At 39.1% G+C, this 18197-nt stretch overlaps 2 protein-coding genes across 2 annotated transcripts in view; one reads left to right on the forward strand and one right to left on the reverse strand.

Annotated features, from left to right (window-relative positions):
* The window catches only part of tax1bp1b (Tax1 (human T-cell leukemia virus type I) binding protein 1b), a 1153251-nt gene that overhangs the window by 715493 nt on the left and 419561 nt on the right, over window positions 1–18197 (reverse strand). The gene's annotated exons all lie outside the window — the stretch shown is intronic.
* Window positions 4020–18197, forward strand: part of jazf1b (JAZF zinc finger 1b) — a 301891-nt gene continuing 287713 nt past the window's right edge. Inside the window, exon 1 of the mRNA XM_028818229.2 lies at window positions 4020–4295. Within this exon, the coding sequence (XP_028674062.1) occupies window positions 4181–4295 (115 nt within the window). The 5' untranslated portion in view covers window positions 4020–4180. The remainder of the gene's footprint in view (window positions 4296–18197) is intronic.

The following is an 18197-nucleotide window of genomic DNA, read 5'->3' on the forward strand; positions in this document are numbered from 1 at the left end:
CCACGCTCATACTTTTCAATAATTTCTTTCTTTACTTCGATTTCAATTTTCTGCAAACTTTCTTCTCACCACTCTTCACTTGCTTAGAAGCCATGGTTAACTGCAAAAGCACACGAAATACTGTAGAGCACAAAGAGTTCACAGGTAAAGCACACGTCTGACTGAGAACAATGAACAGGGAGAGGCTGAGCACGTGCTTAAATACAGTAATCGGCACATACGAACCGGAAAGGAAATGAAATAGAGCACAAAGAGTTCACAGCGAAAGCACGCACGCACGTCTGACTGAGAACAATGCAACACGTGCGGAAATCATCGGCACGCACAAACCGAAAGGGAAACTGGCTTGTTCGTATACCGTGTGTGTGGTCGTGAACCGAGGCAAAAGTTTGGCGAACTTTTTGGTCGTAAACCGATTTGTACGTGTACCGAGACGTTTGTGAACCGAGGTTCCACTGTACAGTACTTACTTTTTCTTATGCCTTGTCAATGAGTGGACGCTAGGGGTCGCTGTTGCCCCTTGAAACCCAACAGACAGACGTTCAGGACACACCTGTAAAGGCACTAAGAAGACTTTTAATTTCTTAACTAAAGTGCACAAAAGCACCACACACACCACAATCCACTAATAATTAATAATAATACAATAATCAATCCTCCTCTCCCAGCAGCTCCGTCACTCTCCCTCCCAACTCCGGCTCAGCTTGCTGGGTCTCCCATAGTCCTTTATATAGTCCTTGACCCAGAAGTGCGCCTGTCCTTCAGTCCATGTGATTCAATAGCACTTCCGGGTCAGATGAAGACTTATATTTTTCTTCAGCCCAGAAGTACTTCTGTTCTTCTGTCACGATGACTTAGGAGTACTTCTGGGCTATAGGGAAAATAAAAATCCCTGCGTCTCCCTGCAGCGTCACACGGTGGCACCCACGGTCCCCAGCAAGGTTATGAATCCAAACTCCATCTCCCATGATGCCCTGCGGGAATCCAGGGCACCTCTATGCTGCAGGGAGGACTCCATCTAGCGGCCTGGACATGTCGGCCGGGATAAGCTGCTGGCCGTCCATCACAGCCTGTATTGTAGCAATGCAACATTTTTAATAAATGCAATGTATGGTACAATGCCATAAAGTTCTTGTTGATTTGATCTTACACTTTAAGGCCCCCATTAAGTCTAGCTCAAGCTCAGACATGCCAAGGTTGTCTTTTTTTAGGCATGGCCAATTTTATTCCTCTCTTAAATAATCAATTATTGTAATTCTGTAAATGCACCACTGTATGCAATAAAAGCCATTAGCCCTAATAGTGATGGATGCAAATCAGTTTACAGTGTAAAAGGGAACATTTCTGATTTTGTTCAGGGTCCAAGTGTAAGAAGATTGTGGCCAGAGCCAGACATTTCTTTTCATCTAAGTGAAGTGTATCAACACATTTTTATGTAGGAGTAATTTGTATCAATTTATTTTTAACAGTCTTCCTGTTCAGGATCATAGAGAGCCATAGCCAGCAACACTGATAGTAAGGCAAAAAGCAGCCCTGGACTGTGTCTGGTTAATTACAGGGCACATGCGTGGACTCACCCACACAACAACATCCACAATATTTACAGTATTTCTATACCACATACAAATATTGTAGCTAATAGTTCTAGATGTAAAAGAAATAGTTACATGCATAGAAAAACAAATTAAAATTAGATAAGAAAAATAATGCATAAATAGTATATAAAAAATAAATAATGCACACTTACTTTTACATAAGATAGATATATAATTAAGAGAAATACAGTCCTTAAATACAGAATTTTTTTATAAGTCTCTAAATGATGACAGGGCGGAGTGGTGGCTGTGAGGCTACGGATCTCCACCGGCAATCGGAAGGTTTGCTCATTTGAATTCCATAAATGCCAGAAGTGATTCCACTCCATTGGGCCCTTGAGGTTACCTGCAATATGACATTAACCTGCATCCAGCCCTGAAAACAGGTCCTCCAACTTGCAGGGAATACTCAAGGGTTGGTGGAAGGATTGGCACTCCAGCCGCCGTAAAAAAACTCTCACTGTGCCACTCCATTTGAACTAGAGTGGCGTTGAGGTGTCACCATTGCACAGCTGCACTCGGGTTCTAATTTGGGATCCTGAGGTGGACTGTCATATATTGGGTGTGGCAATGTGCTGTATCAGCGCAAGGTCCTAACCTGCCTCCCCTCTAAATGATGGACTGATGATAAGGTCAGATGGCCAGGGTGAACATAAAAAATAAAAAAGACTCCTGTTAAACAGGAGGAAAAAAAATGGTTAGGGGTTCCAGATCGAAAGGCTGACCAGCCCCCAGTAGGCATTTGCTTAACCAATGCCCTTAAGCAGATTATTTTTTTATAGCTTTGCCTTAAAGGATTTGATGCATTGGGTCTTGTGGCAGGTTGGGGTATCTGCGTTCATTCAAACATTCAGACATCACAGGTGGCTGCATAGGACTTTGATCAGAAGAACTGGAAAAGAAAACAGAGAAAAGTAAAGATTATTAAAGATTGCAGATACATTGAAGAGTATGATAATTCTATCCATATCTAATTTATTAAGGGTTACTGTAGTTACGCAAAGGCCAAATTAAAAAACTGTGTTTTTGTGTATAACAGCAAAAGGCTATGACACAAATTCTTTTATGCATGGCTTTGAAATTATGAGACAATCTTATCAGAAGATCAAAGATTCTGACTTGAATGTAGGGGGGGATAGGCACTCAAAAATATAGGAAGGAGCAAAATTATTTAAAGCTTTACATACCATAAGTAGTATTTTAAAGTCAGGTCTAAAGGACACAGTAACCAATGTAATGGTGGTCAAACTGTGAGATGTGCTCAGATTTTCTTTTTCTGGCTAGGATTCTTGCTGTTGCATTTTGGACTAATTGCAACCAATTGATGTCTTCCTTAGGTAGACCAGTTAGGAATGCATTACAGAAATCTAACCGACTAAAAATAACATGAATTAATTTCTCAGCGGGCGGCCCGGTAGTGTAGTGGGTGACGCTGCTGCCTTGCAGTTACGAGACCCGGGTTTGCTTCCCAGGTCCTCCCTGCGTGGAGTTTGCATGTTCTCCCCGTGTCTGCGTGGGTTTCCTCCGGGTACTCCGGTATCCTCCCACAGTCCAAAGACATGCAGGTTAGGTGCATTAGCGATTCTAAATTGTCCCTAGTGCGTGAGTGTGTGTGTGCGCCCTGTGGTGGGCTGGCACCCTGTCCAGGGTTTGTTTCCTGCCTTGCGCCCTGTGTTGGCTGGGATTGTCTCCAGCAGACCCTGAGACCCTGTAGTTGGGATATAGCAGGTTGGATAATGAATGGATGGATAATTTCTCAGCATCTTGCAGTGTTAGAAGACGTTTGACTTTTGCAATGTTTCCAAAATGAAAAAATGCGGTTTTAGTAATCTGATTGAGGTGTGATTTAAAGTTCAGGTCAGAGTATTAGGATTACACCTCCATCCATCCATCCATTTTCCAACCCGCTGAATCCGAACACAGGGTCACGGGGGTCTGCAGGATTACACCTAAATTCTTTAATTTAAACTTTTAATTTAAATTATTTTCATTTTTACTACTGACTAATAATTCATTTTTTTCTTATTTATTCTTATTCAGATTTAAGAAATTACTGCTCATCCATTTTGACACAACGAATGTCAGTTTTGTATTTAATACGTGAGGCTGAATTACTTAAATGCAGTGCAAATTAAAGATCAGTATTATGTAAACCCCTTAATGTTCTAGCGTAGATGAGCACAGTTAAATGAGAACGAGTGTAATCTCTGAGTGTCCCATAAAACAGAGGCTCCCAAGCTGCTGTTGTGCCCCCCAGTTGTACCGCAGCTTAACCTTGAAGAAATATGCCCGATTTTTGTGTTTGACGTGAAAGGTGGAAATGCGGCCTGGAACTCTATTAATCTGAACTGAAATTAATTTTAGGCCTTTGTATATCTCTGAAGTGGAGAGGTGCCGGCCAAGTTGGTTTAGCTTGCGGCCGGCTCTGACTGCAACAGGTAGGCGCGACGTCACGCCTCCGTCCTCCTGCTGCGGTCCCTCCTCCCAAGCCGCTGCGCTGCGCTCCAGCTGCTGCCGCCGCTGCCTGGCTGCCGGTGCCTGTCTCTTTCCTATTCCCCGTACTGCATGATATTTAATGTAACACCATGACAGGCATCGCCGCTGCCTCCTTCTTCTCCAACGCCTGCAGGTTCGGGGGCTGCGGACTTCACTTCGCCACCTTGGCCGAGCTCATCGAGCACATCGAGGACAACCACATCGGTAAATAGCCGTGCAAACGCAACTCGGAGCCCTGCAGCTCTTCGCGGCGCAATGGCAGGCGGCGTTAGAGGGGGGCGATCGAGCTGTGGCAGCCATTCTCTTCCTGCGTCCTGTCAGCGCCGTTGCTAGGTGTGGTGAGGATGGGGGCACTCGGCTGGCTGGGCGCCTCGTTTCGGGAGACCTTACAGTCGCCCCGGGGAGTTTCACCGATCGGAGTACTCGCACGTGCCAGCGGCACTGGGGAGTTGGGTGTAGAGGGAGGTGCCGCTGGCTGCCATGCGCTGCGCCGCTGACTGGAGGAAACGACTGCGCTGATCGCCGAGCGAAGCGGCTGTCATCTGCTAGGCCCCTTTTTTGCAGGGCGAGCGTTGCCTGCAGCGGCTGCGGGCGGGCGCACGCCGTCCAGGCTTTGGGTTGGGTTGGCGATGGGGGGGTTGATGCGAGCGAGGCGCGAGAATGTAACCGGGTAAAGGAGGGGGTGGCGAGCCGAGGTCTCCGCGGATCTCCGTGTGGGACGGGAAGCAACAGATGCGTGTACGGTTCCGCTAACGGGCAGCACTTTGGACTGGCGATTGTGGGGCGCTGGATGTGTTCTGCATGCGCGTTTAAGTTTTTTATTCCTATGTAATACTTTGACATTTCTCTATGTAAATACAGTGTGACCAATGGGTGTGCCTAACGCTGCCTGCACGTCTCCGCTTCGTCCTGCAATGCTGCTGAGAAGAACGAGCTTATGGTGACAGACACGCAGCATTTCAGGGACGAGCATGGGCGTTTCCCGTTTACGGTTGAGCTGAGGGGCGTGAAGGGACATATTTCGGTGCCCATCAAAATTAAGTTATGGGACAGGGATCCTAGAGGTCCTCTGTGTCCGGGATGGAATAGTGGGTGCAGTGAGACCAGATAACGATCACATCAGCAGAAGTGGCCGTCGAATGTACAGCGCCAAATACACTTAAAATGTGAGGAGGATGAATACATCCAAATTAACAATGGTGTTTAATAGTTGTAAAATGCTGCATGAGTTTAAAAGGCTGACAAATTGTGTGCTGGCTGGGGTGAGATGTGGTCAGGTTGTTTAACCTTAGACAGTGTGGTCCCGTTGTTAAGGCATTAGATGTGAAATCAGTTAAGCTCCTGCCATTGACTCACAGTGTAACCCTAAATAAGTCACTTTATCATCCTGTTAAATGTTGATATGGATCCTAAATGTAGAGTGTACAATGTAGATGTTAAAAATAAATGCAAAGAATTGCATTGTATATCTGTTGTGCAAAATGACTCTGTTCACTATAGAAAGGTGCTATATAACAATTTTACGGTATCTGCTGAATGGTGGGGATTTTGTAGTTCACACAATTCTAATCACATGCTTTTCTGGTAAGCAGTGGATAAAGTGATGTGACTTGAAAGCTACTAAATATGAAAAAATAAATATGAAAGGGGGCAACAGAAGTCTTGCCCAATTATAAACCCTGCCTTTAACCTGTGCAGAGTTGGACGGTCAGAGACAAAGTCAGAGAGGCGAGATTGCGTTGGTTTGGACATGTGCAGAGGAGACATGCTGAGTATATTGGGAGAAGGATGTTAAGGATAGAGCTGCCAGGGAAGAGGAGAAGAGGAAGGCCTAAGAGAAGGATTATGGATGTGGTGAGAGAGGACATGCAGGTGATGGGTGTAACAGAGCAAGATGCAGAGGACAGAAAGATATGGAAGAAGATGATCCGCTGTGGCAACCCCTAACGGGAGCAGCCAAAAGAAGAAGAAGACAAATTCTGTCCCATATAGCAGCAGTGAGTGTTTGTGTGTGTTCATGAAATTCTGAAATCTAGCAGCGACTTCAGGCCTATAATGAAAACGCTCAACAAATTCAAGTCTTTATTTATGTAGATTGCCTTGTACCCAGTGCCGCTGGGTTATGCTTCTGGTATCCGTAAACATGAATTAGATGAAGTGGATTTGAGACTATCTTGTTATTATTAGGAGAAATCTATGTTGTATTTGAAATCACATGCTGTTTTTATTCTGTGATGGATTGGTGTCATGACAGTGCCTGTCTCCTGCCTTGCCCACATTGCTATTAAGAAAGGATCCGACTCACTGTGACACAGAAGTTATTTGGTACCATCTGGATTCCTAAAAATTAGTTAATGTGCAGACATCAGTGTGAATGAGGGCTACTAATTAGCAGGTATTGTGTACACTCAGCAGTGATTTACTATTTGATAGTAACTTCATAGAAAGAAGTTGTTGGATTCAAACTGAGCAGATTAAAAACAATAGGAAATATTAGTTAGAAGACAAAAACCAAAAGTCTGTATTAGCATAAACCACCCTAATTAAGAGTGTTTTTAAGAAATATAATGATTTACTTCATGAGTTAGAAGTACAGAACAAACAAGTAAAGTTGCATCAGATGATTGAACGATCAAAATGTGTGCTTCAAGTGAAATTTTCAAAGTCTAAATATTTTTGATTGTAATAGAAAGAATTCATTTTAACCCTCTGATAGTGCTCCATAGAGGACTGGATCCCTAGTAAAGGATCACAAATAACATTTTCGTAATCACTGACATTGAAATAGTTTAAAACAATAACCCACATGCTCATTTATGAAATTTATCATTTGTAATCATCAGGAGTGGCTCTTAGAGAGCTACAACCACAGGTAAAGAATAAAATATTAAAAGTATTATATTTCTGATTAGCAACCTTAACATAAAATAAAACAACACTGCACATGTCTATGTTACCAGTCACATTTTTTCAGTTTTATGAAAAGGAGTAACTTTGACTCCTTGTATCCCATTAGCAGGTGAACCTTTGGGGTCAGTTGTGATGCCCAACTTCAGTTCCCTCTGGTTGTTTTTTTGCTGAAGATATCAGTTGGTTCGCTCTTTATTCTAAAGGTGTAATTTCCTGCACAAAATGTTGTGCAAAAATGGCCTAAAATTAACTTTTTTTTGTGGGTCTAGAGGGCCAAAAATAGGGGTAAACCCATAAGGCTCAATATTTTGTGTAAGTAGACATGAAGACAAGTTATATAGTATATCATATGTTGGGTTTTCCTCATACTGGTGAGTGAGGATGCGCCAGACACAAAATCTGAATTGATTTCAAAGCAATTGTAAGTATTTGTTATTAGCACAAGAATCACAGTGTATAAGGGATACATTTACAAGTGTAAGCTGGCATTGATAATTAAATTGGCTGGACGAGTCTCAGCAGCCACCACAGCTGTTCAGGACCAAGTTTCCCACTCTGTGCTTTAAGGCTCAGACACTTTGGCTTAGTGACTAGTGTATGGACTCTTTTTGGCTACTAATTTAATCTTCTGATTCACTTTGTGATTTTGTGCATGTCACTTAACCTGCCAGTATTTCAATTACAAAAGTAAATGTAGACAAGTGTAATGTGCAGGAACACAAGGTGTGTCTGAGGATTATTGTGAGGTTACAATTGAACAGAAGATAGTTAACCAAAGACGAGACATGGTCAAAACTATGAAATCAGAAATAACTGAAAACCAAAACTAAAGGGATAAGACGTTGATCAGATGTCAGGAGCAAAATAGAAGTTGGAACCAGATGCACAAAGCCAGCACTAGTGCCTGTTTGCATTAAGAAACTATTTACACTAAAGAAGACTTTGTTAATTATTGTATTGACCAGTGCATGAAGTGAAATCTGTGACTTCATCAGTGTGACAATCACAGTCACGTAATGTCTCCAAAAGGCATAGACGCAAACAAAAATAAACGTAGTCAAGACAAGATAAAAAGTGAACCACAGAAACTGAATCCTTGTGAAAAAAGACAAGAAAAGTTAAAAAATACAGATATGACAACATGTTAATATCATGGAATTACATTGGATAAAGGTTCTTATTAACTAATAGGAGCACAATTTATGCTATATATTATTTCACTAGTTATGGTCACAGCTGTTTTATGTTCTAAAACATAGCAATTCTTATTCAGGTACTTCTTAGTGTACAGTATCTTACATATTTTGGACTTTTTAAATATGAATATATCCTAAAGAATCATTAACCATATCCCAATGTATGTTAACAATTTCCTTTTTGGTATGGATGGAGAGATGCTTCCTTACTTCATGGTCCATCCATTATCTAGATGACTTTTGAAATGACTAATGTTGTAAAACAAGCAAACTTTTAAATTCCACTGTTCACTGTAAAACCTCTCAAGCTAGTTGCAGACTTGTGTAGATCATGACTAGAGTCCCTACTGATTGGTGCAGTCCAGTACCATCCACAATATTAGGCACTGTTTGTAGATATTGGATAAAAGTCTTAAAAACTTTTTTGTCAGTACTTAAGTATAAATCGTTTTTAATATTTGTAAAATGGTTTTAAGGCATTTTTCAATATACAGCCTTATGTAAGCCGACTTTAAGAAGATATCAAATAGTTACATATATCCAGTCATGAGTGAATTACAAACAGCTGAATCATTATGTGTATACACTGTACTATCTATATTGCACTAGCAGTGCCTTTTGAACTTAATTTTCACACATACAAAATATGGTGCATGGTACAAATACAAGGTAACAGTATCATTGCAACATAGAAGAAAGTTTGTGACAAGAAGATGAATGTTTAAAATACAGTGAACACCGAGGTAAATGCTCTGTCTTAGACAGCTGCCCAGACCCACATGTACCTTCATTGTTCTCTAGTGACGTTTTTAGTTTGCTGTGCTGCTTCATCATCTTTCAGCAAAGCTGTGCCAAGCAGCTCTAATTCTGGGAACTGTGAAGGTATTGTTCAAATATCTACATTAGCCTTTTAATAATTTTAGTCAAGTAAAGTTTGCACTTTGTGCTTTAATTTACTGTTTGTCCCTGCAATCCCATCAACCTTTGCAAGACCAGATATACTCTGTGGGTGCAGGTGTTTGTGCTGATCAGTTTTGTCGTCAGATGGAGACGTCTACATTGAATTGATTGGCTGCTGACAATTTATCAAGTTAGACATTGCAACCTTAGTTGTTTTCCCTTTAAAGAAAAATAGGATTGATAACCTGTGTTTTGCATGTCTGATAAAATTATCTATCTATCTATCTATCTATCTATCTATCTATCTATCTATCTATCTATCTATCTATCTGTCTGTCTGTCTGTCTGTCTGTCTGTCTGTCTGTCTGTCTGTCTGTCTGTCTGTCTGTCTGATATTTCATAACAATTATCACCTCAGTAGATCTGCTAATTATGAACTGAAGCAATTTTGATGTGATATCAAAGATAAACTGAAAAAAAGAAATATGTTTTTAAAGCTGTGCTAAAAATGAGGGATAATCATGTATTAATTAACATAGATGAATACCCATTCTAGAAAATGTATCAGAGTTAAAACATAGTGGGTTTTTAACTAATACAGTATGTATTTACAAGAATGATAGTATAGATTTGAAATAACAAGTGCAGAAATTTACTTTTTTCTGTTTTCCTATGAAAGGCGCTGAGACCTTTAGAAAGCAGCCCACAAATAATCAAGTTTGTTTTTGCCATAAGCACTCAAAGGTATCACTTCTACTCTATCAGTCAGAAATGATGAAGTGGTGGGTTGAGCACATCTGTCATCAGAATCCACTTTAGGATTCTAGAAAAGGCATTGTTAAATGGACAAACTAAACAGGAAGATGATTTTGATGATTATCTTTATTATCATAAAAATGCAAATGTCTTCTGTGTGATGGCACACTTTGTGAAAGGGGCTGTATAAAAGGAATATTGATTGCTTGAAGGTAGGATTAGACTCAGAGTATGGTGGTATGGAAATAAAGTTTATTTTTCATCTTTTCTTGATTTTCTGATATGCTTGAAGGACATAATTTAGTTGGAAAACAAATATAAATCAATATGCACCTCTAGTGTCCACAATATGCCTAGAGAGAACACATTCAGAGGACGTCCCTGTCTGCGCACTATAAGATTAGTAGGTTTCATCGTCGGTCGCTTTATTGGCTGAGCACAGGGCACTGCTATTAGTTTCTCACCACCACTATATGTGGTTTGATTAATCTGGTCATAAGTGAATTTACACATTTTGTTAATGTCTGATTATGAGTTATGTAATAGGCGTGCTTTGATTGATTGGTATTTATTCTAGCCGTGTTACGTCAAATGCGATGCATTCATATATGTTTATGTATACTTTATTTTTCCCAATGCCTATTTTGTGTATTTTGTTGTTTCTTAATGTTTCAGTTTTGTTTTTTCCAAAAAAAAAAATTATAAATATATATATACAGTATTTATATATACTAGGGGGTTCGCCCCTGCTCGCTTCACTCGCCAAACCCCTCGGCCTGCGCTATGCACCAGTCATTTTGCGTCTCTGTAGTTATATGTAGGTTTTAAAATAAGCCCGATTTAAAGCATGACATAAAAACGTCACATAAAATCGTTGCACTTTTAGGCTTAGGATTTTATATATATAGAGTAGATATATATTCCAAATTCTATGTATATGTTCCAAATTATTTAGATTTTTTGATCTATACATAATGAAATTTTTCGTCCATTGTTCCTAAAATCCATAGTTTTGTAGTCCAGTGTACTGAGAGGTTCTGTTTATTATTTTGTTCACAATATACTGTTTTAGTATCTGAAATGTTTTTTTTTTGTGTGAGTGATTTCCAGTTCAGTCATAAGCCTGCATGTAAGTCAAATTATAGGATTTTATGTATTGATGCAGAATTCATTCAAGGGAGATTTGCAATGTACTTAAGAATAGACTTTTTTCCACACCCCTAATTGGTAGCATTTAATTCAAATACACAGTGTATGTTGTGTAAAAAGTCATCATCTGATTTAAAATGTTCTTTTTCACAAGGTGGCTCAGGTGTGAATTAGTCAGTTTTGGCAACATTTGATGTGTCTGAGATAACCAAATTTCTGGGGTTCTTAGTAAAAACCTGTCTGGTATTTAATGAGACTCAACAAGATTTAAATTATTTTAAATTATAAAATTATTATTGTAAATTGTCTTTATATTAAATATATCTTGAACTCCAAATGATTTTGTAAAGATTATTTTGTTATGCAGCCAACATAAATGTCTGCTTCTTCTTTTTTTTAATCCCATTTTAGTAGGCATTTCCTATGATAGTGGTACAAGTGAGATTCTGGAGTCAGAAGCTCCACTAAATGATGGCTGAGTGTTTATGATCCATGGAGAGGACAGAATTGACATGTACACACAGTAACAGGGAGCTAAATGAGTTAGATAAAGCCGCAACCTTTCTCTTTTAAATAATGTGTGATTTAAAGAAAGTGTGCTATCATCGACTTATATCAGTACTGCATATGCTGAATTATATTTGGGTTAGCTTTAATTATTTTTCACTCATCTAATGCTGTTTTTAGCAGCTCTCTAGAAAATATAGTATTGTGGTAAGTGCGTGACAATCCACATGCAAGTCTGTTTGTTTTTCTTGGGTTTTTGATTTAGCAGCTTATTAATGTACCTATTATTTATAATACAAGGAAATATTCATTATATGAAACCAAATAAGCAGTACATGACAAAAAGTGAGGTTAGCAAGGAAAACGAGAGGACATTAAAGTAGTGTTTTAGTAGTGTTTGAATACCAACCCGGACATGTCTGTGTCTGCGGTGGGTTGGCACCCTGCCCGGGATTGGTTCCTGCCTTGTGCCCTGTGTTGGCTGGGATTGGCTCCAGCAGACCCCCGTGACCCTGTGTTCGGATTCAGCGGGTTGGAAACTGGATGGATGGATGGACATGTCTGTGTGTAAATGACATGTTTTTCCCATGACTGTATGGGTATTTTCTACTCATGTACCAACATCTGTTAGGGTAATTAGCGGCGACTTTAAACTCTCCACGTGTATCTAAATGTGTGAATGTGTCTTGGGATGGACTGGACTGGTACCTCATTCAGAAATGGTTTCTTTCTCAGCCTCTCCAAGAGAGGCTGCAGCTTCCCTGGAATTTGGTTTTAATTGAAATTGAGTTCAGAATGTGGCTGGTTACTTCAAAGCTTTTTTTTTTCTCAGCAGGTGCTAAAATCGTATAAACTGAAATTACTAAAAAGGCAAAAGAATTGAACATTTCAATGTGAACATACTAAACAAGATGATAAAATGGCAGCTCATGAACTTTCAGTATTTTCAAATAAGATGCTACCCTGTCCTCCCTCTATCCCCCCATTCAGTGCAAGATCATGAATTATAACTTTCATGGAGCCACAATGTCATAGTCATAGTTAAAAATGGGTAGTTTTTAGTTTCTTATGTAGTGTAGTGTAGTGTGATTTTTCTATCCTACTGTATATTAAGTTTGTCATGACAAACTTTGTTAAAAATGTCATGTATATTTTAGTAACTTGTTTAATTTACTCACATGAACAGTTATACAGTGACCTAATTAGCTTAAATACCCATGTTTAAAGTAGTATAGAGAAATGATGTGTAGTATTAAAATAATAACTGATATAACTATCTTTAAGTAGTAGTTGATTTTTCCCCCAAAGTTTTCATTTTACAGCAGGCATGTTCTTGTATCTTTCCTCTCAAGTCACCATGCAATTGCACACCTGCTTCGTAAGAATTTAAAATGTACAGAACCTTGGAATCATTTAAATGCAGGTATTTAATGGAATTCTGTATGACTTAGAAAATGCCTGCCTGATGTAGAAATGAGTCGACTTTAAGAACAAGAATGATTAGCAAAAAAAAAAAAGTTTATCAAAGGTTATACTGTACTGGCCGACACCCGCCGTAGCATACGACGGTGTAAGAACAGGAACAGAAAACGGTGAGAAAGGAATTCAGAAATCAAGAAGAAATAAACACTTATTGAAAGACGTAGTTGTGAATAGATGTTTTGGTGGAGACGAAAGATAATGAGTTGAAAGATGTAACCCTAGAAAAAGCCACGTACAACTGACTGTGGCTGAAGACTGGTTGTTGTAGATTAACGCAAATCTTTGCAAATGTTTGTCCTTGGGACTTGTTGATAGTCATGGAGAAGGTGAGTCTGAGTGGGAATTGTGTGCGTTTAAATGTAAAAGGGAGATTGGTGTCGGAAGGAAGGAGAGAGATTCTGGGAATGAAGATTGTTTCAGAATTTTGGATAGCGATCAGTTTGCACTCAATACTATTTGTATGTATTCGGGTAACAATGAGTCTTGTTTCATTGCAAAGACCTTTTGATGGCATAATATTTCGGAGGAGCATAACTACAGCTCCCACCTTCAGATGAAGGATATGGGGAGGCATGCCAGTTGGTGTGAGGGTGTGTAAAAACTCCTGTGGGTACATTAGTTGATCATTAGGATTGTCACTGACTACTGCATCTACACTCTTGAAGGTCACTTTTTCACCCTGTATAAGATCAAGAAGTTTGTTGTTAATATGTAGAGAATCGTTGTTTGTGACGCTCAGTATTGCTCTTGCAGCAAGTTCTTGGGGAGACACATTCGAGAAATTAATATCACCGTAAAGTTGAGAAACTGGGTGTTGTTGTTGTGGTAAACATTGAGAAGGTAGTTCTGCTGTTAGCTTTGTTGCATGTATCTTGGACTTCCTGGAAATGTGGATGGTAATATGATCATTTTGCCTACACGTATGTTGTTATATTCAGCGTTTGCTTGCAGTGCGTCTGATAGTCTTTTGTATTGTTCCACGTGCAGATCTTGTTGATCTAATCTGAGACAGTTGAGATGGGTGCCCTCTGTTTTAACATACGCATCTACGACGTACTGTTGGAATAGTTTGTCACTGGAGTGCAAAATACTAAATGTATTCCTCATTGCTAATCTGTACACGTAAAATTGGCATTGAGTAAGCCTTATTCGCTTGGCGGTTCTTTTATTGGGAACATGTTGTAAATCTTGGAGCCAGCCAATGTCTCCATAAGGGAATAAAAATGGGTAAACCATAACATGACGTTGTACAAAAACTTGTCGACAGAGAAGATACTGTTGTTCATTTTATAATAAAGGCATAGGAAACAACTGTCGCAGTATAACGAAAATAGCAAGGTGTATGGGAGGCTGCAGGCAGCATGGGGAAGGGTTTGGAAGAGGACGAATAGGAATCGAGAAATGCCATGTCGGCTGTGTGTGGGCGGGACCGGTTTTGAAGAGGAGCCACAGGCAGCGTGGGGAAGGGTTTGGAAGAGGACGAATAGGAATCGAGAAATGCCTTGTCGGCTGCGTGTGGGCGGGGCCGGCTTTGAAGTGGAAGCAGGATGAACCAGACGAGAAATATATATAAGAGATGTCTAACAGAGAGAGAGTGTGTGATGTGCTATGAAATTGGTGTTTCTTATGTAGTGTAGTGTAGTGTGATTTTTCTATCCTATTGTATATTAAATTTACTGCTGGCATAAGTGATGCAGAGGGTAGCTTTGATTTCTCACAGCTCATTGAGACTAAGGTCTGATTTTAGCCTGGGAGCTGTACATGTGAAAACCAATTTAATCTCGGATGTGTCATCCTGAAAACGGTGTAAAGTACCCTTTAGCTTCTAATGATATAGGAATAGTTTTCATGGGCTTGACATTTTTCAATTGATTAGAGTTTGATTGATGCTAGGTTTTACTTATTTTTTCATTAAACCTTATTTATATATTGAAGATTCCTGTATTGTGTTATTGTTTTGAGAGACACTAATGTAATGTATAAAAACAAAAAAATGCATCTGATGATTCTTGCCTGTTTTTTGTCTGCTTTATGCTTTGCTTAAGTTTCAGCTGTTTAAAAAAAGGTTTTGTACTTAACTAAGGACATTTTTAGTAGGTACATGTCCAATGCTCTATAAAGATGACTCTGTTAATGTTCAGCTTTGGAAAGCAATTAACAGCCAACACAAGCAAGCAAAATTGCATTGGCAGTTAGAAACTAGTGGTATTACAAGCCATGCATTGGAAATCCTCTTTAATAAAATCCCTGTGTGCGTCCAGGTGTCCGTGTGTGTGTGTCTTCTGGTGAAGTGCGCATGCGTGGGGCACAGTGCGTTGCGTGATATTACTGTCAGAGAAAGTTACAGGCGTTTTATGGAAATACAAACCAGTATTACTGCGAGAGGAAATTAAAAGGTACACAATACAGTGACTCATATTACAGCCACATACAAGCCAGTATTACTGTCAGAGGAGATTAAAGGCATATTACTGACGAGCATGCCTGTATTATCGCCAGAGAAAATTAAAGATATATCGGACATACAAGCCAGCGGACGTACAAGACAGTATTACTGTCACAGAAAATTAAAGACACACAATACACAGCGGCAGCCCACGAAGAACGGTCAGCTCAGCAAGTAAACATCAACAAAAGAAAGGCTGAAAGAAAGAAAAATACGACCAACAAAAAGAATGAGGTCAAAGTCCCTTGCCATTTAATATAGACTGTTCCTACTAATGTTTATGCACTACTGTTCTAGCGCCCGTTATTGTAACAGGCTAAATGACTAGTATTTTCTAAAAAGAAATAGTGCTTCACAAATCTTTCCATAATTGTTCTTAACTGTCTTAAAATACATTTATTATGCCTTTTTATTATGTACTCGTATTAACTTTTAGCAGAATGTCTGTGCTAATTGCTTATTCAAGTGTAATGAATTAAGTAGGATGTTTTTATCAGCAGGTCCTGTATTTAATTTAACATGGCCCCCGTAAGCTTTTACTAATTTGCAGAAAAAGTACACTTAATTCAAGTAAGAATTGTTGATGACTACTGACTGCGCATTTTAAAGTAAATAATTTTAATCAGAAAAAAAGGTTACTTTGACTAAAAGTACAGTATACTGTACGTTGCATTGTAATTAGTGCATGAAAGGACAGAAAGACATTAATGTGTATTTACTAGCCACTCTGTTCCTGCACACAGAATAAGGCCTTTCAATCTTCACTCTTTTACCTTGTCCAAGTGAAGCAGATGACTCTTGCTGGGGGAAGGGAGGGAGAGAGATGGTTTTTCATCTCCCTCTGGAACCGTTTTCCAGTTCAATAAAGGATTTGCATGGTGGGAGCAGCTTTGTTATCTTTCAGTTCACATCTGCCCTAATCCTTAATTACTAGGTAATAGTGTCTCTTGTAGATGATACTTATCTCATATACATAAAGCTCTTCTGAATAACATAGCAAAAAACTATAAATGAATTAGGTAGATTTTCAATGTACATGTTTGGCCATAAGCCTGCCTTGGTTGACCAAATTTACCTAGAATAGGTCAAATTATGTTTTTTTGTAATATGCACATTTAATTATAGTGTCTATAAAATTATTAACCCTTTTGTAAGTTTTCATATTTTAATATACAACATTGAATCACAGTGGATTTAATTAGGTGTTTTTGGAACTGATCATAAGAAAAAGAATCTTTAATGTCAAAGTGAAAATTTACATATCACTTTTAAAACATCAAAAGGCTTTACATCAATAAAATCAACAGGAAATAATAAAAAAAAGAGTAAAAACAATACATTAGAATAAAATGATAAATGCAAAAGTCACAAACAACTAAGAGCAATGTATAACAGCTAACAACGATAAAATGCATAATGATACATTACAAATCTAAGATAGAAATAAGTGATTGCATAAGAATTCAACCCCTTGCCAGTCAGTATTAAGTGATGCCTTGGGCAGCCATGACAGCCTTGAGTCTGTCCAGGTCTTTCTCTCTGTATCAGCTTTGCTCATCTGGACACTGCCATTTTCCTCATTGTTCTTTGGAAAACTGCTCAAGATCTGTCAGGTTGCATGGGAATCACTAGTAAACATCCTTTTTCAAGTCCAAACTGAAATTCTTACTGGAATTGAGATCTGGACTCTGACTCTGGCACTCTAGAACATTAACTTCATCGTGTTTATGCCATTCCTGTGTAGCTTTGCGTTTATGCTTGTTGTGTTGTTGCAAAACAAATTTCCCAAGGTGCATGTTTCTTGCGGACTGTATCAGGTTTTCTACCAGGATTTACCAATATTTTGCTGCACTCATTTTACTCTCTACCCTTACAAGCCTTCTAGGGCCTACTGCAGATACGTATTCCTTCAACAAGAACATACTTCACAGTAGGGATGGTGTTTTTTTGTTCAGCGTCCAAATATGGCATCTAAATTGATTTCCAAAAAGCTCAATTTTAGTCTAATCAGACTATAGAACCTTCTGCACCCTGACTTCAGAGTCCCCCATATATTGTCTTAAAAAATGTAGATGAGATGTTGTGTGTTTTTTTTTTTCACAGTTTCTTTCTCTTTGCCGCTCACCCATAAAAGTCTGATTAGTGAAGCACCCAGAAAACAGAAGTACACACAGTGTCTCCAGTCTCATCTGATGTAGCTTGTGACCTTTTCAGATTTCTCATAGGTCCCTTGGTGGCCTCCTTAACCAGTCTTCTTCTTTCATGATCACTCAGTTTTTGAGGATGGCCATTGCTGGGTAGATTTATAGCTGAGCCATTCTCTTTCCATTTCTTAATTTTGATTTAGCTGGCCTCCAAGAGACATTCAGTGACTTGGATATTATCTTGTATTCCCTGACCTTCAATCAACAGAGTTGCTTGGAAGAATCTAGTTTTGTGCTTATTGTACAGGTCTGGACATAATACTCACTCACCATAAGTTGGTCCTTCCAGATGAGGTGCATTTATACTACAGTTAATTGAAACCATTTGATTACAGATAGATGGTCTCCATTGAAGTAATTCTGTGATAATTCTCAAATTAATTGGCTGCACCAGTGATGATGTAGGCATACCATTTTAGGTATGGGGGAGAATATTTAAGTGATCAATTACATTGTTCTTTATATTTTGAATTAATTTGGACCACTTTTTTTTTTTTAATTTAGACCACTGCAGAGATTTAGGTGTGTCATGTTGATGTGGGGGAGATTACTTAAG

This window comes from Erpetoichthys calabaricus, chromosome 13, assembly GCF_900747795.2.
Source record: "Erpetoichthys calabaricus chromosome 13, fErpCal1.3, whole genome shotgun sequence".
Taxonomy (NCBI): domain Eukaryota; kingdom Metazoa; phylum Chordata; class Cladistia; order Polypteriformes; family Polypteridae; genus Erpetoichthys; species Erpetoichthys calabaricus.